The sequence below is a fragment of the Rhipicephalus microplus genome, chromosome 3 (assembly GCF_043290135.1).
Source record: "Rhipicephalus microplus isolate Deutch F79 chromosome 3, USDA_Rmic, whole genome shotgun sequence".
In the NCBI taxonomy this organism is placed as follows: domain Eukaryota; kingdom Metazoa; phylum Arthropoda; class Arachnida; order Ixodida; family Ixodidae; genus Rhipicephalus; species Rhipicephalus microplus.
Genome location: NC_134702.1, coordinates 23101164 through 23124250, shown reverse-complemented (window position 1 = coordinate 23124250; position 23087 = coordinate 23101164). Strand labels below are relative to the sequence as shown.

At 43.8% G+C, this 23087-nt stretch overlaps 1 protein-coding gene and 1 long non-coding RNA gene across 11 annotated transcripts in view; one reads left to right on the top strand and one right to left on the bottom strand.

Moving 5' to 3' along the window:
• Window positions 1-23087, top strand: part of LOC142803632 (uncharacterized) — a 72276-nt gene that overhangs the window by 13522 nt on the left and 35667 nt on the right. For 7 of the 10 annotated variants that reach the window (XR_012894209.1, XM_075889074.1, XM_075889078.1 and 4 more), the window contains exons 3-5: window positions 14320-14356; window positions 18292-18377; window positions 20157-22850. Coding sequence is in view for 9 of the 10 variants with exons in the window: in XM_075889074.1 (XP_075745189.1) it covers window positions 14320-14356; window positions 18292-18377; window positions 20157-22850 (2817 nt within the window). In the remaining variant the exon portion in view is untranslated. The remainder of the gene's footprint in view (window positions 1-14319; window positions 14357-18291; window positions 18378-20156; window positions 22851-23087) is intronic. The other 3 variants (XM_075889077.1, XM_075889076.1, XM_075889075.1) reach the window with 2 other exon arrangements.
• LOC142803633 (uncharacterized) lies at window positions 1421-17867 on the bottom strand. Its single transcript, XR_012894210.1, has 2 exons — window positions 11083-17867; window positions 1421-9056 (listed from the first exon to the last, which is right to left on the bottom strand). It is a non-coding gene; the product is annotated as an uncharacterized LOC142803633 (long non-coding RNA).

Genomic DNA, 23087 nt, shown 5'->3' with positions numbered 1-23087 from the left:
CTACCGCCATTAATACTGTTGACTTACGTAATAACCATATGCAGCTTTCTTCAAATAGATGAATGCAAAATGAGCCCATGTTTGTACACATTAAAGAGCTAGGACAAATTGATTGCTTGACTCATGTAGGCTTGTTTACATGAAGGGTTATCCACCGAATGCATTCTTGTCCTACCAATGGTCAGATAGTTATGTACACAATAAAGAGCTAAGAAAAATTGAATGCTTGACGCATGTAAGCTTGTTTACAATAAGGGTTATTCACCGACTCCATTCTTGTCCTACCAATGATTAGATAGTTGTGCCCAGTAACATGTATAAATAGTGTATCGTGGAGTTCATGTATAACTATAGAACTATAATTCCATATACCAATAATTGCGTACGTTTGGACACGCCTTTGGAAGAGTGAGCAGTTAGGATTTCTACGATCTCACAACCGAGTACTGCTCTAACAAAAGGCACGCGCAGGTTTCCCCGTTAGTCGGATTGGGGGGGGGGGGGGAGGCGAGCTCCCCTAGCTCTTTCCTACGCCCACCCCCACTCCTCAGTTTGCCCCCTTATGAATAGAGCGCAGTGCAAACGCTATAGGTATTAGGGGGAGCGGCATCACGCATATACTGCATAGGCGGTGTGGTCCGTCAATAAATGTGATGCGTAACTACTATAAATATTTAGCCAACGCATTGTAATTACATTATGTTTACATACGATAGTGAAAAACAAGAACAAAGCGTGGCTCACATGATGAGTTAAAGGCAGGCATTCACGTTTTACACAATACTCAGCTGCACTGTAAACCAAATTACACCCATATAGGTGTTTTATGGTGTCTATAACTCACACCCCTACACCCCACGAAATGGGTGTATCAAGCAAGAACTACACCTATTATCGTGGGTGGATTTCCGAATTTACACCCTATGGCACAAACATTTTTGGGGTGTAAAAGCAAATGTACACCCAAGTGGCCTTAAGGGAGTGAGGGTGTAAAAGCAAATGTACACCCAAATAATCTTAAGGGCGTAAGGGTGTAATAATGCTGACACCCTAACACCCTTAAAAACAAAAGTAGTGTAAGGGTGTAATTCTCCCAAACAGCAAAAAGGGTGTGGGGGTGTTCATGCTGAATAATGCCCCAACACCCATGCGAAAAATACCATGATTCGAGTGTCACCCCTTTCCAGTAGGCCCATGTGGAAGCACGTAAAAGCTTACCCTTTACCATTCATGTGCAGATGTCCTATTGTAGTGGCTCCTGCCACAGTGTGGTAATCCTGGCCCTAGCACAGCTTTTATGGTGCATATATGAAGCACGGCATATAAGGCTCTCACATATAACATGTAATCCTAGCTGAATGCGAAGGCATCACTTAAAATGAGCTGTCACACATAACAGAACATTCACAAAGTCATGCCATAGTGCAAAATGAAATCAAGCTTTATTTTATTAGACACAGAGCACATACAGGCTTCAGAGACAAATTGTACCTTAATCAAAAGCCTTTTTCAATTGTGCAGAACAGAATGCCATTTGCTACAAAAGACCGAAAATAAGACATCAATGGTACGGCATGGAGCTCTAACTACCGATGCATGCATATCAAAGTACAACAGAAGAGCCTTTATTTGCACTTAAAAAAGAAGAACTAATTTTAACACGCTTCAATGCAGCACAAAAGCACAGTGCAGTGAAGCATACAAACAGCAAGAAGAGTAGTGCAATGCAGCATGCCTTATTCGTCCAATATAGTGAAATAATATATCAATGCACACTACAATTGCCTCATTGATATACCACAGTTTGCATGTGTTGTGGCATGTCTATGCATATTACGCAAGGCTAGTGATATTCTAATGAATGTAATGACAAAACAGTCTTAAAATGGCATTTTTATTTCACAATAACCCTTGTGTGTTCAGACATTCATAATACTGGAGAAACAATAATACAGGAGTGAAAACAATAGGCAAAGTTACAATAGCATAACAGTGTCACTAGATAATAACCACGCAGAACAATTGAATTAAAGATGTAAAATATCAAGCGCATCACATATGGCTCCCTGAAACAATTCAACATCAAAGAACATAAAATGGACACACAAAAGCAGGGTGAAAGAGTAACCACTTACAGCTAGCAGAGGTGGAGCAGCCAAGCTATCATCTGGAGCAATATTTTGGAGCATCATATCTTGCTTTTCCAGGGAGAAAATTTGAATTTGGAGCAGCTTTCCGGAAAAACAAACGTAGCATTTTTGAGCCTGATATTCAATATTTACACCATTGATTGATATGTGCAGTTTAGCGTCCCAAAACCACCATACGGTTATGAGAAACGTCGTAGTGGAGGGCTCCAGAAATTTCGACCACCAGGGGTTCTTTAACATGCACCCAAATCTGAGCACACGGGCCTACAGCGTTTCTGCCTCTATCGGAAGTGCACCACCGCAGCCGTGATTCTATCCCGCGACCTGGGGGTCAGCAGCCTAGTACCATAGCCCCTAGACCACCGCGGTGGGGCTCCAAATTTACAGTAGTACAACAAATTAGACAGAATCACACAAAAGGAAAACTATATGTAGAACTTATTTAACATCCGCTAATTCATTCGAAATATACGAGAGCGCAGCTATTTCAACAAAAGCACTCTTGAACTGTCCCAAAGTGCAAACAATGCTAACCTCCCTATTTACGAACGCTCCTCGACTCAAATCTCGTCCTTATTTGAACAAGCTGAGCACAGCACCACCGCTTGTCTAAAAATGATGCTGCGTTTCTCGAGAATCGCTGCAGATTATCACTGATATTGGATGACTTACTCTGCCTAGAGACTGCGCTGGAATCAATTTTCTCAAGTCAAGGTGAAGCATTTAGTGAACAGACATTCTAAAATACGGGGATAAAACTCAAAGTAGTATTTGCCGAGCTTGTCAAACTGTTTGACAGGCGACCCAGAAATTCCAGATATTCGTAAAGGAGGAGCTCAAGGGGGTGGCGAAGAGAAAAAAGTCGCATACGATTTTCCTTATTGTCGCCCAAGGCTGCAAAAACCTCATAAATCACTCTGAAAGACGGCCAGCACTCGTACTAGTACTCGTTATTGAATGGCATCTGCATGGCAGAGTATCATAGGGAAAAAATATTTTGTGCCCTGTGACAGCGAGTATTAGTAGCCACTTCCAAATCATAAAACACTTTTCCGAAAGCGTACTCTGGCAAAAGCGACTTAAAAAGCGTTATGGACGTCATAGAAAAGGGGGAGAACTTTCTTTTAAACCATTCTACTCTTTTCTTTTGCTGTGAGGTTAGAATATAGTCAATTAAAAGTTATAATTGCGGTTGGCGCATCTGTATTAGATTGGATTATGATGAACCCGCCTCAATGGTTTAGTCGCCAAGGTACTCAGCTGCAGTTTTCATGCAGGCGAAAATGTTGTAGGCCCATTTGCTTAGATTTGGATGCACAAGAACCCCAGGCGGCCGAAATTTCTGGAGCCCTCCCCTAAGAAGTCTCATAATCAAATGGTGGCTTTAGGACATTAAACTGCACACATCAATCAATTGGATGGTAATGCACAAACTTACATTGAGTAATGGATTTTATGTTTCTTGATAAAATTAACAATACTGAGAAATAATTGAAGCTGGTTGGGCATTTCATAATGGTTTTGTGCAAAATTAGGAAATTGTATCCAATTGACACAATTGGCACGGTTGCTGTTCTCTTGAACATGCAAATAGAATATGAAAATAGCATGTAATATTGTGCTACAGGCATTAAACATGTGCTGTAAATAGACATGAATGCTTGAATGGAATAGTCAATTTCGCGAGGAAACAACGACCACCCAAAGAAAACACATGGGCAGGACGGGTGCTCACTAGCAGCTGTTTGTAGCATATATTCATAATATAGCATATTTTCATACACACAACCTTAAAAAGGTGGCGAGTCGGCATGAAGTACTGATGGAGTTCGTGCCCCTACCAAACTAGCAAAGTTGCGCTGGTGCATTGCTGGAAATCATCCTGAGCAGCTGAAAGGCTGTAAAAAGAAGCACGCGTGGCCATTCAGGAAGTCTGCCAATGAAGTGGTTTACAAAATACCCCTATCGTGCAGAAAGAGACATGTTAGCCAGACGACGAGGCACTGCGTCAATGATCGAGCGAGCGAGGGAACATGCCCTTACGGCAAAGAATAACGACGGTGCCCGTTCAAGAGCGCATGTCACTTCATGTGGATTCACACCAAGAGCAATTTCGAGGGGCTTTCACAAAAGAAACGGGGTATCAATTGCGTTAGCAAAACTTCACTCATCATGTATGAGCTGGAAGCACGGTATCTAGCGATCATGTGTCTCTTAGCGTGATTAGGTAAGGGACGGCCCAAGTAGGTTGCACATGCGTTGACGAAAAGTGGGTTTATATCAGCCTGTTTCCTCAAAAAATAAACAATTGCAAATTAGTGCCCATCCCGTCTATGTGTTTTCTTTGTTTGTGTGGTCGTCATTTTGGCGCAAAATTGACTAATGTTTAATGCAAACATGCACCAACTATCCCAACAGCGAGTTCTACTAGATATGAACGGCACTGCTGCACATGTAAACAACAATAGCACGTGCAAATATCTTAGAACTGTGAAAAAAAGCAGCACTATACAGTGCCTCAGAGGAGGCACTTTCAGTATATTTTTAGGTAAATAAAGGGCTTAATAAGCATAGGACCTTTTTCTGTGCTCATGACATGCTGTTAGGGTGATTTCATGCCAAACGCCCAGCCGTTCTGGCGACCATCTCAAATGCATTAGAAAAATATTGTGCTGATTACCTGTATTGAAAGCAGTGAAACGGTAGGATATTTCGGAGAGAAAAAATGTTCGGTCACGTGGTTGCCTTGGGAACTTTCCGGAATGTCGTTTGAGTGTTTGTGAAAAAATTTATTTTAAAAGTACGTTCTATAGCAAACTTGGTGTACATGTTGAGTTAAGGTTCTTGTGTAAGGTGTTTGATGCTCACTAATATTTTTGCAATTATACTGGCACATATGCTTGCAAGAATTAATCCAAAATGTGTTATGTTTGCAATTTTTTATTGCAATACTGCAGTTTGTATGAATATCTGAGTAGTGAATACTTACTTCACGCAAGGTATATTTTGAAAAAAAAATATCTGAGACCTCTCAAGCTGGTAAACATTATGAAAAAAAATCAAAAATTTTACAAAATCGTAATTTTTGTCCATATTGAGATGTGATTACACCATGTGGTGGCTCAACTAAAAATTACCTTTAAACATAAATTGAAAGAAAAAAAACAGTTCTTTTCATATACCATCATTACAATTTTTGTTTTAAGGAAGAAAATATTTTTTAGCATTCCCATTGGCGCCTATCTTCCCATTTGGTCATACGACAGCTGCCGCCTTGAAATTCCCTATTTTCATCAATGGGAAAGTTCAAAACTTATTTCCTTCCTTAAAACAAAAATATGTAATGAAAACAATTGGCATATGAAAATACCCTTTTTTTCCCTTCGATTTAGGTCTGAAGGTCATATTCATTTGGACCACTCGACAGTGCAAATCGCGTCTCAATACAGACGAAAATGACGATTCTGCGAAATTTGTAATTTTTTGTCGTAATGTTTTGCAGCTTAAGAGGTCTCCTAATATTATTTCCTCAAAATATACCTTTTGTGTAGTTAGTATTCATTACTCAGACATTCATAGAAAGTGCAGTATTACAATAGCAAAAAATGCAAATATAACACATTATGGCTAAGTTCTTGAAGGCGTGGTAGATGAAGAAAGTGTTTAACAGCGCAAACAACAAGAAGGGAAAGAAGACACGATAACAGAGCCCTGAACATACAACCAAAGTTTATTGCAAACCAACTGCAATATATAGAAAACAGAATCTGCGCATAACCACGCACCATAAGCAGAATTGCGGATACATGCACCTAACAGCCTACCTTATCAACAACCGGCCATATAAGTGGACCCTAGATAACTAACTTTACAGCAGTTAAGAAAAATTGAGGGTACGCTAACACAGGGAGCACCAAGTTATTGAATATAGAAGGCCTCACTAATCTCGTGCTCGCGCCGATTTTTACATTCCCCCTGATCAAACACTTGTCAAGAACTGGCTGACAACAAGACTTATTACAATGGTCTGCCAAGTGGCTGGGAAGGAAACCTTTTAGAGAGTTAGCGTGCTCCCTCAACCGATCATTCATGCATCGCCCTGTTTGGCCAATGTCCACAAGTAAATAATATCTTGTAGAAAATCGCTAGAACACATTCAACATGGCACATAGCGTGTTTTTAGTGCCTGCTTCTTTCTTAGGTCCTTCACTGTTGACCCTGCGACATAGGCCAGCGAGCTTGTCGCGTGCGCCGAACACAACTCTTACACTATTTTGTAGCGTTAGCTACACTAGCCTCGATGAGCCAATTTCGCGTGACACTGGTCTGCACATGCGCAATGATACTCCGCCGTCGCCGCGCGCGCCTCGCCGCCGGTGTGTGCGCAATTCGATGTGCTGCGCAGACGATCAGTGGTGTCACACACTGGAGCCGGCACCTTTTCCAGCGACCTTGTTTAGCCTATGAGAAACTTCGTGTACGTAGGGAATAACAACCTTGCTAGAATGAGGCTTGTTGAGTTAGCTGTTGCTTTGTGTCTTATCAGGCAATCTTAGTGACGTTAGGAGAGTCTCGGCAATAGAAGTTAGCAGGGGATTAGAAAAGCCTGCTTGTTGAAGGCGGTGAACTTGGAGCGAGAAACTGCACTCTATCTGGCGGTGACAAGAGCCAGTTAGAATTGCCTTTAGGCAGGAAAAAGCGATGCTTCACTTGACTAGCTTCGAATGGGTGGACGTAAAAAGAAGGCTTTTTCTTGAGCAAGGTTCGTAGCGCCAATATACATGGTCAACCAAAAAAAACATTTTCAAGTCTAGACATTGTAACTTGTCGTCATGAATTAAACTCCGACTTTAGTTCCAGTTGCTTCATTTCACGCTGAAAAACGTCAAATATCTCACCAGTGAAGATGTGTGCATTGGCTCAAGTTTAGCACTGGTTCTTTGTTACCTTTTACTCGCGCGGTATGAAAGAAGTCTCATGGCTAACTTCGATCACACGAGTACAGTTAAAGTGTTCGGCTACGTTGACGAATTTTTAGTGTTTTACCGCATCGATAAATCTGACCCTCGGCGAACCACCGATGAGATATTTGACGTTTTCGGGCGTGAAATGAAGAAACTAGAAAACACGTCAGAGTTTATTTCTGACGACACTCTACGATGTCTACAAATAGAAATGCTTTTTTTTGCTGTTGATCATGTATATTGGCGGTACGAGCCATGCTCAAGAAATAACCTGCTTTTTAGGTCCGCCCATTCGAAGCTAGTCAAGTGAAGCATCTCTTTTTTCTGCCTAAAGGCAATTCTAACTGGCTCTTGTCACCGCCAGATAGAGTGCAGTTTCTCGCTCCAAGTTCACCGCCTTCAACAAGCAGGCTTTTCTAATCCCTAGCTAACTTCCATTGCCGAGACTCTCCTAACGTCACTAAAAGTGCCTGATAAGAGACAAAGCAACAGCTAACTTAACAAGCCTTATTCTAGCAAGAGTGTTGTTCCCTACGTACACGAAGTTTCCCAAAGGCTAAAGAAGGTCACTGGCAAAATAGGTGTAAGGGTTGTGTTCAGCGCACGCGATAAACTCACTGGGCTATGTCGCTGGGTCAACAGCGAAGGACCTAAGAAAGAAGCATGCACTAAGAAACACGCTACGTGCCATGTTGAATGTGTTTTAGCGATTCTCTACAAGATATTTTTTTTACTTTTGGGCACGGTTACATTGGCCAAACAGGGCAATGCATAAATGATCAGTTGAGGGAGCACGCCAACTCTCTGAAAGGTTCTCTTCCTAGCCACTTGGCAGACCATTGTAATAAGTCTTGTTGTCAGCTAATTTTTGAAAAGTGTTTGATCATGGGGGGATATAAAAATCGGCGTGATCACGAGATTAGTGAAGCCTTCCACATTCAACAACTTGTGCTTACTGTGTTAGCGTACCCTCAATTTTTCTTAACTGCTGTGAAGTTAGTTATCTGGGGTCCACTTATATGACCGGTTGTTGATAAGGTAGGCTGTATGGTGCATGTATGTGCGATTCTGCTTATGGTGCGTGATTATGCGCAGATTCTGTTTTCTATATATTGCAGTTGGTTTGCAATAAACTTTGGTTGTTTGTTCAGGGCTCAGCTCGTCTCTTCTTTCCCTTCTTGTCGTTTGCGCTGTTAAGCACTTTCTTTGTCTACCATAGAGCACCAACCAGCCGTATCAAGCACTTTGTTAGTCTTGGAGGCGTATGTGCCAGTGAAACTGCACTAATATTACTGCGCTTCAAACACTTTACACATGAACTTGTACTTAACATGTAGACAATTTTTGGTATAGAAGCAAGGAGCAGTACTTTTAAAACAAAATTTTGCACAAAAAAGAATAAAACGACATTCCGGTAAGTTCATAAGGCAACTACGTCACCAAAAAATTTTTCATTCAGAAATATTTTACTGTTTCACTGTTTTCGATGCAGTAAATCGTTACAATTTTTTTAATACATTTGAGATGGTCGCTAAAATAGCTGGCATGTTTGGCGTGCAATGACCCATTAGTGAATCAACCTTTTAAGCTGGAGACATCTAGGCCGTCTCCAGTTTATCACACGACTCTTAACATTATGCATTGCACGCAGGTTTCTACATGCACTGCTGTTAATCTAATGGCAAACTCATACTCATATTGGAAAAATAAATAGGTATATAGAACACATAGCTTGATATGAAGCCTTCCCATCAGAGGAATGTTCCTAAAACGTACAAGATATTTGGTGCACCCTATGAGTAGCGTCCACCACTGCTGCAACCCTTTGAGTGAGGTCGTGAGCCCGGAACAGCTGCTTTCATGTTGTGATGAAGAAAGAGTGCACTGCATCGTCAGCACCCAGTCCATCGTAGAAGACGTAGTGTGCTTTCCTTTCAACATTCTGCATGTAAGAGATGCACAACATTCAACTAAGCATTTAAAAAATATTGGGAACAATCCGAACCTCATTATGATGTGTCATATAATGAAAAGCTCCAGCTTCCCCACCTTCAGCTTTACCACTATTCACTTTTACATTTACAAGCATCTGTGCATATTAGTGTACGAATGCAAGTGCCATGTTTGAGTCTACACCATGGTGGTGGTGGAAAAGTGCTTCTCTCTTGAATCATGCACCTACCAAGAAGTTTGAAATATACTGGGATGCTCACATTTCAGCATTTTTACCAAGTTTCCTTGCTTAGCTAGAATACCCTAACCAAGAGGCCACTACAATGGGTGATACAAAAAATTATATAAGCACATTAAGACAGAAAAGTAGCAATATTTATCATTTACTTTGAAGGATCTTTTTGTAGACATGTACTCATCACAGATGTACAATCTACTGTGTGAAACTAGTGTAAAACATCGAGCGAGCCCCAATCTGAAAGGATCAACAGCACTTGTTAAATGACAACTGCTGCTGGAAACACAGCACTGTGTATTTGTGGAAGCTCACCTCTAAATTTCTTCTCCAGTTACATAAATTTGGTGTACTGAATAATTTTATAATATGTCTTTCACAGGTTGCTTATTGGTCAACAAAATGATTACTTTAGCCCTAGAGTAAAATTGACTACTTTAAAAAATCAGTGAGACGTGCTAATCCTATTCTTCGAGTGCATGCGTAAGCAGCTAATTCGCAGTTGATTTTTTTTAATTCATGAAAACAGCCATGCAACAGATAATGTATCACAAGTAAGTTAAATATATGCTCAATAAGCTCTGTGCTGGACTATAAATATGTCTAATAAAAAATGCACGACTTATTGGAGAAGTAGCTAACAGGAATATATGCATGGAGGGCTTATTAGTTGGGTCAGTGTGTTTGCATTTGTAAGGATGAAACCTGCACAGACAAAATGCATGAAACAGACAAGAACTGTTAGGTCTGCCTGCTTTCATTTACAGCCACCTGTGTCGCCATCCTCAATTCGTTTTTCGCGAGCGTGTTCTTTAGTGGCTAACTATGCCTACACCATTATCATCTGTGCTGTATCAGCTTAACTGAAAGTTTTTGTTGGTGTTTGTTGGTACTCTTTGGCTAAGCTTTCATATGTAACCACAGCACCAAAACCCTACACCAAAATATACAGAAATATTCTATTCTACAATATTCTATGTGCCGCACTACAATGGTGCAAAAATGCAAAAAGATGTGTGCAAGTGAGTGTGGCTGTTCAATCCCTTATTAAAACACATCAATATTTCTATATCCTGATTATCTACGATATACTAGTATAAATATAAACAAACCAAACAAGGCATAAAAAGCGCAAATCACTGACCAAACAAGGTACATCTAAATTTTTTAGTTAGCTGCACGATTTGTAACAAAACACATGTCACGCCACTGCAAAGCGCAAAAGCATCAAAGGGGTACTGATACAAATTGTAAGTATTTTCGGATTCTTGCTTTAATTAGCGTATTTACTCGCATTAAAAACGCACCCCTGTTTTCAGTCACTGAAATCTGGATTTTTTTCTCCCGCGTAATAAACGCACCCTATTCGTCGACTGTAGTCCCGCTAACTGACAACTGGCGCCTCCTTTACCGTTGATCTGCTTCGTTTTATTATTATTATTATTATTATTATTATTATGCCATTTCTTTCGCCCACCTCGGCTCGCTCACCCCCCCCCCCCCCCCCCCATTTCTCACCCGCTGCCGCATGCCGTAAGGTCTATCTGCGCGCGGCACATCCCCCCGTTTTCTTTAACCATGCGCGACAGCGAGGTTCACGAACGCTGCGACTGTTGAGACATCGCAGCTGATAAGCACACAGCGAGCGAAGGTCACGAAGCTACGGGCGCCAAGTAGACGGTCGCTTCCTGCAATGACGAGTATCGCGGGCAAATCGGGAGTTGGCAGGCAGGCAGGCACGCACTTTTGCACTTCGTTGTTCGCATGCACGAAAGCTTACCTTTTCAGCAATAGCACGAAATCCAAAAGCGTTCTCCATGTAGCTCCCAGCGTACACTCCGTTGATTGCTTGATCGGAAACACTCTGCTTGCGGCGTGCACAAGCTTCAACGAAAGCCGTTGACAGAGGAGACACACTCCGCCGCACCGAAGTTGCTTTGTACTTGCCGACGCGCCACAGATTGCAGTGACTCGTACTGTACCTACTGTAAGCGCGAGTTGAACCGTGCAAGCCGTATAAGTACACATCCTGGACAAAGCAAGTGAATAGTAAAATAATAAACCACCGTCAGCCTGAAGCAAACACGCATACGACATGTTACCACCCAATTCAAAGTCTGCCTGTTGACGATGGCGATGCGCAGTTACCCCGAGACCTCAAAACCGAAACCGAAATTCATAGCAGCACCATTTTATGATATAATTTCCAAGCTATGTCAAGCCTCCAAGATATAGTGTAAATTTTATGCTTGACAACATATTTATTTGCTTGCAGAGCTTCGAAGTCGTTTTTTTTTTTTTGCCACTGACGTGTGCAGGTGGCAAGTGCGTAGCCTTCGTAATGCTCATTTTTCTTTTCCCGAGGGAGGCGTGATTGTGGCGTTGTTTCGACATTTTGAAGTCAAAATTTGTTATTTGTGCAGCATAGATATAAATGAATAGTTAGGGAAGGGCGGCGGGGAGGTTGTTCTATATTTGACACAACTCCATCCCTTTCTTATGTTCGCTTGAGGAGCTTTTTTTATTCGAAATGGGGCAAATCTAGAACCGAAAAAAGCTGCCTTGGCATACACATGCTATCAACGTTTTTCTAGAACAGTGATAAGTATAAAGAATGTTTTAATTTTACTGTTTTAGAGGAAAGGTGAACGTATGTATGAGCCAATTGAGTGTCATTGGTGCTACTTTCGGGTCCGGATTTGGCCCATTTCGCACAAAAAAATGAAAGCTCCCGATTTGGTTTCTTAAGTATGCAACCACAGGGAAAATTTTACATGCAAATGGGTCAGGCCCCCTTTTTTTCTCTTTCTATTCCCCTGCATGCATAAATCCTAGCAACACCCCCGCTGTGCTATTAGCTTCTTTTAAATAACACTCTGCCATTCAGCAAAAACTTGGGGACTAGGCTTTTTTTACCGACAAAGTATGAATGACGCTTGCTTTTATTTCAAGTCTTAAATTGTGTGTGCGCATAGCAATGTGCGATTATCAGTGCATTGTAACGCCACAGTAACATCTATCAATTACAATGCTGCAACTAGTCAACTATTCCCCATTCTTGTGGCACGTTTACATTGCGCTAGTGTTGTCTACGATCGTTCACGTGTATATTAAGTGACGCGCAAGCGTTCATATCAAGGATATAAAAAAGAACAGTAAGTGCCCACAGAGTGGTGCATACCATTGTACGAGTTCACCCGTGCTTAGCGGATGTGCGCTAAGCTTGTCCTGCGGCGCGGCATGCGTGCAGAACAGCTGCATTAGAGTAAGCTTAACCTGTTATTTGTAAACATGCCTAGTTCCACGGCAATGCGAGTGCTGCAAACATTCATTTCGAACTCATCCATGTTCATGGATCTAAATATAACTTACTGAATAAATCAGGGACTTGTGTATTGATGCGAAATACTTCAGTGTGAGGAAATATGTGGACCCCCATTAAAAAATTGGCCCCGTGTCTGCATGTTTCTGCAAATGTCGTCGAAAGACGATAGTCTTGCGTGTGGAGAGAGTGAACAAGACATTTATTTGGTGTTCTGCGCAAGAAAATCGGTGAGTGGTATTCTGGAGGCACTGCGTTTGAGTGCCTCGAGCGTGCAGCGGAGGCGAACGAGCGCATCAAGTCACGTCACACATGAGACATGAGCGTCATCTGGCAGTTTTCTGAAAAAAAAAACAAAGCGCATGGCTCTGAGACGGGTGTGCGCGCCCATCTCAGAGGTGATAAGGTTTAGAACGCAAGGCGACGGTAGGTGCCACCACCGTATCGTCTTAGAAAAGCGTTGGAAACACTCCCCGTTCCGTGCAATAATTGCATGGTCAGCGCAGCGTGATAAGCGCTACGGCCCTTAAAATAGTATGTATGGTTTTTCTAGTAAAATATGCACATGCATAATATATGCGTGTTGTTATGGTGCCGCAGACATGCGCAATAATTGCTTTTTAATTGACGATTGCACAAGCATGAACGCTCAATCTTGAGCAACATTGGTGGGCGCTGCGAATGGGGTCGGCCATTTCAAGTACCAGATGCCGTATAGATTGGACAAACAAACAAATGTGCAGGCGGACAGACAGACAGACCGAAATTTTTGCGTCAAAGGTCCTCAAGAAAGAGTATCGTTTTTAATAAACCAGGAGCTCTAGTACGAAAAACTTAGTGTGATTTCAAATGAGAAAGCGCGCACGATAGCCTGTCGAAAACCATGTGTAATAGTTTCATGTTATGTTTAAGCGCAACCTAATCTCTTTTACCGGTGTCTCTGTGAGTAGTAGGGAAGAATGGACATGAGCAGCAGCAAAATATTTTTAGTAAGAATCCCAAAAACGTAACCCATGAATTAAGTCGTTGAACATGTGAGAAATGTTCTGAATAATGTAAATAGGGGCTGGTATAATAAATATAATACATAGCACGACATATGTTGGCGAATGATACGGGAAATGAAAACAAAGGCCGAAACATCGATATTTTTACCAGAACTTTGGCACGTGGATTGATTGCATCCGTTGAGATGTGATATGTATTGATGCTCTAAACTATATGCATATATGATAGGTGTAGCACTCAAAGAAACACCCTTGGGTGTAATTTGCGAACATACACCTATAGTACACCTATAAATGACAAATGGGTGTACAAAAGGTGGAATTGCAAAAATTACACCCGTGCGGATAAGTTTGGCAGAAATAATAGGTGTAAGTTGGGTGATTTATTGAAAAATCTACCCTTAAGGGTGTGAAATGATTTGCAGTGTGAGTTGCATTGCAGGTGTTAAATTTATGGAAGGGACCACAATGGTCAGCTTGTATTCCGGATTCGGGAAACTTGTACACAATAAGTCTTTTAAGGAAAACCCACCTACTCAAGCACCATACTTCTTACTACCCGCATGAAAGTTGAGATGCGCACAGGAAAAAAAAAACACTTAAATATGTTTTTAATGACCTCAGATGTTCCGTTTTATACAGCCTTCTAATCGATTTCAAGAACTCGTTTTTCTTTCCGTTATTCCAGAATCTTTATGGAAGACGTATAGAGGTCGTCTAAGAAAGTGAGTATATATACGCCGAGGGCGCGACTCCCGCACGGAGACAACAGGCGTAGCTTGGCTTCCCATTTTGACAAGTTGAAGGAGGCCGTATAGTAGATAGTTGCGTTCGAAGGAGGTACGGAACGTCAATCAGTGCTTTGACTCAAGATTAGACACTTGCAAGTTCGAGATACATTCCCTCAGCATGCGTCGTTCCTGGACTAAATTTAACCTGTAATTTGGTACGTGAATATAGAGTGCGGACAGCACTTATATAGGCCGTGTGTCTTCTTGGTTATTTTTTTCATGCGTATGCGCTGTTTCCCCTACGAACTTGGGAAAAGAAAGTTATTTAGGCCGAAGGTCCGTGTACCTCCCCCCCCCTTTCCTCCTCCGTGACGAACGCCGCTAAACATGTCTGTTACTATTAAAAATTAAAAACTTTACCGATGAAACTGCGGATGGTGACCCGCAGGGCTTGCAATGGCGAAGTGCGCTAATTGAGACACGCGTTTAACAGCGGAAGTTTCCACAGGAGCGTTGTTTGCGGGCCACCGGAAGCATTTTCACGAGTAATGAGTCATCGGAGACCGCCGGTTAAACATGCCGTGAAACAAGTTTTGAAAAAGGTCTAGCTGTGTTGACAGTGCACCGTATACATAAAAACTAACAGAGTTCTCTTGGGTGACAAATTATCCTAAAAGAGGCTGCAATAATAAGTAAAGAAATTATTGTGAACGACAACTCTGTGCATTTGTTTTCGTAAGAAGCTCTCATTTCTCCTTAAGGGCAAGCGAGAGCTCAGCATGAAACTGAGCTGGTTGGATCCGGTTCTTTAATCACAACGACAGCACACTTTTAACGCGATAGCATTAAAGAACTCGTTTTGCAGAAATTCGCTGGCGTCGGCATCGCCGTTGTTGGTTGTGAGCGAAAAATTAGCATGTTGTTCGTGTCCAAAAAATGGAGAAATCGCGAGGAACAACAATTTTCTTTTACCCAAAGTTCGGACTAACTACTGGAAGCAAACTGTAGCATTCACTTCTATTTCACTTTGCAACACTCTTCCCCTTATCATGAAAACCTCATGACCATTACATCATTTTAAGAAGGAACTAAAAATGCACTTACTTCATTCTGCATAACGAAAGAGTAACTGTGTCTTTCATTTAGGATACATGTGCTTTGGTGCTCAGTGTATTTTGGGTATAGATCATCTCACTGTTGTGTTACTTGTTTTTTTTTCTTTTCCTCTTCTCTTGTCATTTTTGTTTTGCTTCGATATGTTAAAAGCAAATTATTTTATGTAATCACATGTATTACTTTTCTATGAATTTTATGTTTTTTAAATGACTGATCTCGCAATACTGTTGCTACTATGATGTGCTTTTTACCTGATTTTATTTTGTACAGGAGGTCCCGATGCAATCTGTTTCTTGACTATGGGACTTCCTCCTGTATACCACGCGCTTGTAACTTCACTCAACTTTTATTAATAAATTCTGATGCTAAAGAAAAGCAAATAAAGTAACAATTTTCGCCTCGTAGTGAGGATTGATCCAGGTCGTCTGTGCGATAAGCAGATGCTTTACCATGTACAGAGCCACAAAATTGTTTGATATTGGTCTGAAAAAAAAAACAACTTTATGAATGTCTTGTAATGGAGGAAGTTCTCGTAGTGCACGTAATATCACGTGACAGAATCGCGTAATCGCGCCAGTCGTCAAAACCAGTGAATCTCGCAACGTGTGGGCGGTGCCCGCTCATGACGCAAGCGCACTTGGCACCGTATGGTCCCACCAATTAGCAAAACAATTAGGTATCGCCTAACGGGCACTAAGCAACTGCACATCCTATAGACATTCTCGGATAGCTTGAAACGGCCAATATTGCTCGCAAAAGCCTTCTTTTCCTTGCGGCATGGCTGAAAACGACGCGCGCGGGGCCTGATCACGCTATCGCTGTTTACTCTTGAATACGGAGAGGCGGTGAGCTAGGTGAAGGCTTCGCTTTTTACTCTTGAAGGCGAAGCTCAAGCGTCCTTAAAGTGTTCACCTTGTCACCGCTCTCCTTCCGTGGACTTCGTTGCTTTTTACGACCGTCTTATACTTGAGGTGTGGACTTAAAATGAACACGAAAAAAAGTCAGTCTGTCAGTTTGTTTTTCTTAAAGAGCACCGTGGGGGTATTGCATAAGAGGTGGGATTGACATGTTCGCATAACAAGTAAAGTCAGTATTACATGGGTTACAATTATGCAAATTTATTCGTGTTGTAACAATACACGTGTTGAACTTTTGAAAGTTTGAGTACAAATAGAAGAGTCAACATTATCCTGCCCATCTTTTTAATCTAGAATAGCCTCATCGAAGTTGTCGAGTGGTTGTTCTTGTTCGAGTATGGCGAAGAACTGGTCATCGGTGTCTCGGATGCAGCTCTGAATGTTTAGCCGCCAAATAATGAGATCATATAATGCACACTTTTTCACACATTTACACGTATTCGTCAAATACATGAAGGGGACTGAAAGCATTCAAGATACTCGGCAACGAAAGCCTTCTTTTTTATCTCGAGCGAGTCGGACCCTTACACATATACGGTTGTTGGGCTAGCTTTTTCTGAAACATTCTGTAGCATTTAACTTGAACCACGCTGTGACTGATAACTAAGCAAATCCAAGATAGCTTACGTAATAGTCCAAGGGATTACTTATTCATCAGTTTTATTCGATGTTTCCTTCGGCGCACGAATACGAATGCTTATTTACATTTGCAATAATTTTGGTGGCTAGCTGGGAAAACGTATCACTGTAATACTTTTGGGGTGTTTGGTGGCTACGCTGCAGTTTAATGTATTTGGTCATTTCGATAGATCAGCTCTGGTGAATATAACTCACGTTGGTCTATGCGGCCACAGGCGTGCACAGGGCTTACCAATGGTCCATCTTGCTAGGAAGCGCAGCCACTATTACACAGAACACACAACACAAAACGCTTAACTTCAACTAAACGTTTATCGAAAACGTCAGAGTTTATAAAGGGGGTGAAAAAAGAAAAAGAATAATAAAAGGTAGACAACAAAATCACACGTGCCAGTCCCGTACATTACTTCTCCGTTATTGTCTATCACCCCATCCAAAAAACAGTTCTTTCCGCGTGAGCGAGATAGGGGGTGCACTAACACACTCAAAATCGTCACGTATCATTTCCGCAGCTTCTACTATCAAACGGGTTAATAAATCTCTGTCCCGATATAACACGCACGTGTTATCGAAATAAGGCACACAACCGCACTCCTTACAGTGGATCGCCAAGTGACCATCGGTACCCTTTTGTACTTTATTGTGGTGCTCTTTTAGCCTCTCATTATTGCATCTTTCAATTGTTCCCACATAAACAAGACCACAAGACAGTCAGCCTTCTGGAGTCCTTGATCGTTGATCGAGTCGAAAAGTCGACATACTCACAATAGATGAACAAACGTAGTTGATCCCTCTGATATAGGGGTCGGTGTAACGCACGAAAGGAAACTAAGTTGTTGCAAAAGTAGTTCAATGTTTACTGCACATTAATATGTAATGTCAATTAGTATTTAGTGGCTCTAGCAACTTTTGATGTTGATACATCCATGTTGACACCTGGTGCCGCATCTTCTCCACCACGACAACCAACGACTCGCGACTGGAATACCGAAGACACCGCATTGCTCACGATACGCCAATCCCCCCTCCTCCCCCCTCGCTGGTTGGCCAGATAGCCGTAGCTGTATCGCGAGCTGCGATTGGCCACTACCGAGCTTAAGTAAGGCCCGCCGTAAGCCGTGAAGGCAGTAAAAGGAAGTGAAAGCCAGCCCTGACGCCATGGCAGCTATAGGCAAAAAAGACAGCAGTGAAGTCGTTGAAATGCATTAACCGGTTTTTCTTTCTCTTCCGCATGGCAAACCGTCGTGATTTTGCCAGACTAATCTTGGCAAACCCGCCTCTCCTTTTGTTGATCATCGGTTGCCTGCCGCTCTTCCTCGTGCTCGTCCCTACTGCGTCGTCCCGTAAGTATGCGCACACCGACGAGTCACGTGATGACCGAAGTTGCCAGGTCATCATTGTTGTCTTCGTCAGCGTACTCGGAACTGTGCTTATTACAGTCAACAATGAAGGACGAAGTCCTGCTGTGTGTATGTGCCGAAATCGCCCATTTCCTTACATCCTTTCAGTGGCTGCAGAATTATGTGCAAATATGAAATGCAGTGAGTGCGTGTATATGAAATGATTTGCGGGGGGTGGGGGGTGGGGGGGCATCCCAATTTGAGCGTGGTGAGACCTCTATCTCGAGTAATAAACTATGCTTTCGGTACACTACGTTAGGCCTCGTAGAGAGACACTATTATGGCTAGTGCGACTTGCCTTGTGTTCAGCGTGTGTTGATATTTTCTTCTACTTGGACTTCTTTTTTTTATGTTTGCCTGAATAGTGGGGTTGAAGTAGGCGTGCCACAAGAGCGCGTACTCTTCAACCAGTAGCGCCTATTTCAAACGGGCGCTTACAAGTTTTTACCTGTGTTTAAACGATAACAACAACAACGACGACGATAACAAAATATAGAGATATATTATCTTATACCGGTAAATATGCAATTGGAAGTCTGAATGCGGTGATATGGGAATGAATTCCTCGCGAAATTGGCCCCGCCGTGGTGGTCTAGTGGCTAAGGTACTCGGCTGCTGACCCGCAGGTCGCGGGATCGAATCCCGGCTGCGGCGGCTGCATTTCCGATGGAGGCGGAAATGTTGTAGGCCAGTGTGCTCAGATTTGGGTGCACGTTAAAAAACCCCAGGTGGTCAAAATTTCCGGAGCCCTCCACTACGGCGTCTCTCATAATCATAGCGTGGTTTTGGGACGTTAAACACCACAAATCAATCAATCCTCGCGAAATTGAACAATCTGCACCAGTTGCTCCGTCAATACACACTCGCGTAGGCCTGCGCAAGGTTCACAATTGAGAGGAAACAAGTTTCACGGTCGCCGCCCTTCTTTCCCATTGCTCGTATCTGAAAGAAATCTTTCGAAATGGACGCAAAAATAGAAATGAGGCGACGACGCGCTTCTCACATCGTCCTCTGGTCCTCGGTTTTTGGGGAGTAAAGGTGGTAATTAAACAGTTCTTCTTTGCAAAGCTACATCTGTGGTCTGCGACCGCAATTATCGTCAGAAACGTGAATTGCCGTGACTCTGCACATAAAACAATGTCGGACAGGCACAGCAGAGTAAACGTATGGGGCAGACTTGGAGCCCTCTTAGATGATTATGGACAAAAGGCAGACCAAGCCCCTCCACCCTGCTTTCGAGCGTCTTGCTCGCTCGGAGTATATTACCGTTTACAGTACAGTAGTTATTGAAGATATAGATATCTAAAATCAGGTACAGTAGTTTATACATCGACACAAAAATGCTGTTATATATAATAGTGAAATATGTTATCATAACCTTGAAGAATTGTTGATATTGAAGAAACTCAGCTGGTGACAATATAAATCACATAAAAGGGACGTGCTTGGAGAACATTTTGAGTAATAAGGTCATGCGGAAGGGGGATAGTCATTTAGAGGTAAGAAACGACTGTAGCCGCGGTAAAAGCGACGGTTCACGTTGCAGCATGTGTTAAGTGCATTGCATCCGTGTTAAAAAGGCTAGGCGTGCGAGTGTGGACACAATAAAGAAGTCAAGGCACCACAAACGCCTTGAATCTTAAGAGTAGCCGGTTTTCTATTGTATCGATGCGGTCCTGAGGCGGCCTTTTTTTTATTTCTGTTCTTAATTCTCCACAACAGTGAACTCGTACAGCGCACCGACGACGCCCCTCGACGACGCAGCGGAGTTCGAGAAGCCGGCGAGCTCGATAGCTGCCAACGCCGCCGCCGCCGCCAACGACCAAATCGACGCTGACGTGCAAAACGCACCGCACCTCCCCGAGCGCCACCACCATACCAGCAGAACACCTGCGTCGCGCAGAGGCGATGTCGTTTCGCACCGAGATAAGGCATTCCAGACGACCCGACGACCCCAGCGCACGACAGGACGACGCTCCACAACGCGGGAAGAGGAGAAAGAGGAAGAAATTATCAGGACAACGGGGTCAAATCTACGCCGAGACAGCCCCTCTCCGCCTGGTAAAAATCTGACGGAGCTCGAGCACGTGCCGGGAAAGAAGTTGACGTCGCCTTGGACTCGGGGCCCGTCGCAGGCGCTGACAGGACCGAAAGGAAGGCGACTCGTGCGACGCGTAGTGCGCAAGCGTCGTAGAACGACCCCAGAACTCGCCAGCAATACGCCGACTGAGGCTCCTGTGAGCCACCTCGGGACCACAGCGGTCGCTGCCGCTGGAAGTTTGGAGGACCGAAAGACCGACGAAACGCAGGAACCCGGCAAGCATCTCCAGGGAATCTCATTCGCGAAAGCGCCAGCGCCTTCTGGTCGCATCGAAACTTCTGGAACGAGCGCGACACCCAGCACGTCGAAAGGCTCGTCTCTCAGCATCGCTCAAGCTTCTGAGGCACTTAGCGGCGCAAAAGGCCAACGACAATCAGACGTGTCAGCGCGGAGCAGTGAAGCGACCGTTGGAGTGCCGACGAATGAGACCTGTGACGACTCTTCGCGATGTAGGGTGCCTTCCTACAACGAAGGATTTGGTTCACTGAATGGAATGACACGCGAGAAACCAGGAGCGTTTCAGCACTCTTCTGAGCTGACTGGCGACGTGACGTCTCCGAGCAGAACTCGCGAGAGTAATGATGAACTGACAGAGACAGCAGCGACATACAGTATAGCACCGGGCCTGCTAGACTGGCTCTTCGACCATGGTGCCAACAATGGGCTGTCAGAAAAAGAAACGGATGCGAAAAAGGAAGGTATTTTTCGCTACGAAATCGACCATCCTGCAAACCATCAAACGAATACTAGTGATAACAGGTCGGGGCAATCCTCCCGAGTTTCTGCCATGGGAGCTGGTTTTTCAGCCACAGCAGAAAGCCATAAAGTTACCCCAGAAAACTCAAAGAATTGGTCCTCCGAATTCCCGAACCATATCACTGGTGTAGATACAGCAACGACGTCATCGAGCCACCAAATAGCAACTGATTCTGCGCTAAGAGCAGAGACTTTCCGGAAGGTTTTAAACGGTGGAAATGTTACGTCGCTCATTACTACATCGTCACCATCTAAGACACCAGTAGAAGCCTCTTCAGGTAGGTATAGGGGGCTCAGAACCGTTAAAGCTGTAGAAGACAACGTGTCTCTGTCACACGTGCGTCGAAATGAGCATTCGGTTACAGCAAGCAAAGATGTGCACTCTAAAGGCAACCGGTTCAGTGGTTCGGTCGACGACGAATTATTTCCGTCCTCTCGAGAAGACGATACTGAAGGCGGAAATGCCCGTTCCGGTTCAGAAGGACATGTGGTGGTCGATGAAGGCTCAAGTGAAGAGGACTACGACGACGACTACGACGACGACTACGAAAATGAATATGATGACGAAGAGGACGGTGACGATGAAGGCTTTGCGGGCCCTACGGGAAAGCCCGGTGGGCAGGACGCCCTGATGAGGAAAGGCTCATTCCCAACGTTAGGCCCACGCCAAGGCCTCGTCTCTGAACCTGAGGGACGAACGCACATTGACAACAAAACCAGAGCGCCTGTCGTTGCAGTCCACAAGAACTTAACGTTTGGGAGTCACACGGCTTCAGTGACTGGAGGTGAAAACAAAACACAGCGGAAAGTTGGAGGCGCAGCTACAAGCCATGACGTAGATTTCAGTACCGATGATGACAGCCTTAGACCAGTTCGTGGTGCCTCTGGAAGCAGGACAAGCTTGCGTTTGGATCAGTCCGCTGCCAAGGGCATCTCTGCACGAAGTACGGAATTCGTGCAAGCGATGATTGAGACCAATCTAACGGGCGGGACGACACCGGTAGCGGGTGGCTCGAGCGGGATTGACAAACTCCAAACTACGTTTGCCGTCGAGAGGCGTGCTGGTTCTTCTACGAAACAGAGTCGTGTCGGTGATGCAGAAGTTAATGCCAGCGGTAGCTCTGTTGAAACAGCAACGGCTGAAGGACACGCGCCCGCGAAAGAACACACCCAAGAACCCCCTCATATTATCAGAAACAACACCGAAAGCCACAATCTGAGCGAGCCGACAAAAGTTGGCTCGACGGCGAAGGCTTCTTGGAACACGATATCAGCGAGTGCTAGCAGTGATCGGGGTGGTGACGCAATCAGTGGCCTAACCTCCAGCATTCGTACGTCATCAACCATGAACCTCAGTTCCACGACGCCGCTGTCGCACCTCGGAGATATTCAGAATGCCTCGGTTGTTTCTGGAGTGCCAAAGACGGAGCTCTCCATAACGTCTACCACGAAAACGTCGACGAGAAGACGCTTGAGATTGGAAACGACGCTACACAACACCGTTCCGGTTGTTCTCGAGCTCACGTCACCGACGGGAACCGTCAGTTCCAAAGCGCAAGGTAGGTGGCCTGCTGGCCACACTGGGCTAGCGTATTTCATTTTCCCGACCCTTACGATGTCTGGGAGCTGTACGTTAGGCATTAATCAACAGCCAATGATTACGATTTATGTTCAAGTATACACCTCTCTGGAAGATTACCAGGAGGTTTAAACTCATGTTGGGGACGACGCAACGCTCAATAGTAAGGAAAATGATAGGCGCAACCCTAAGGGATGAGAAGAGAGCAGAGTGTATC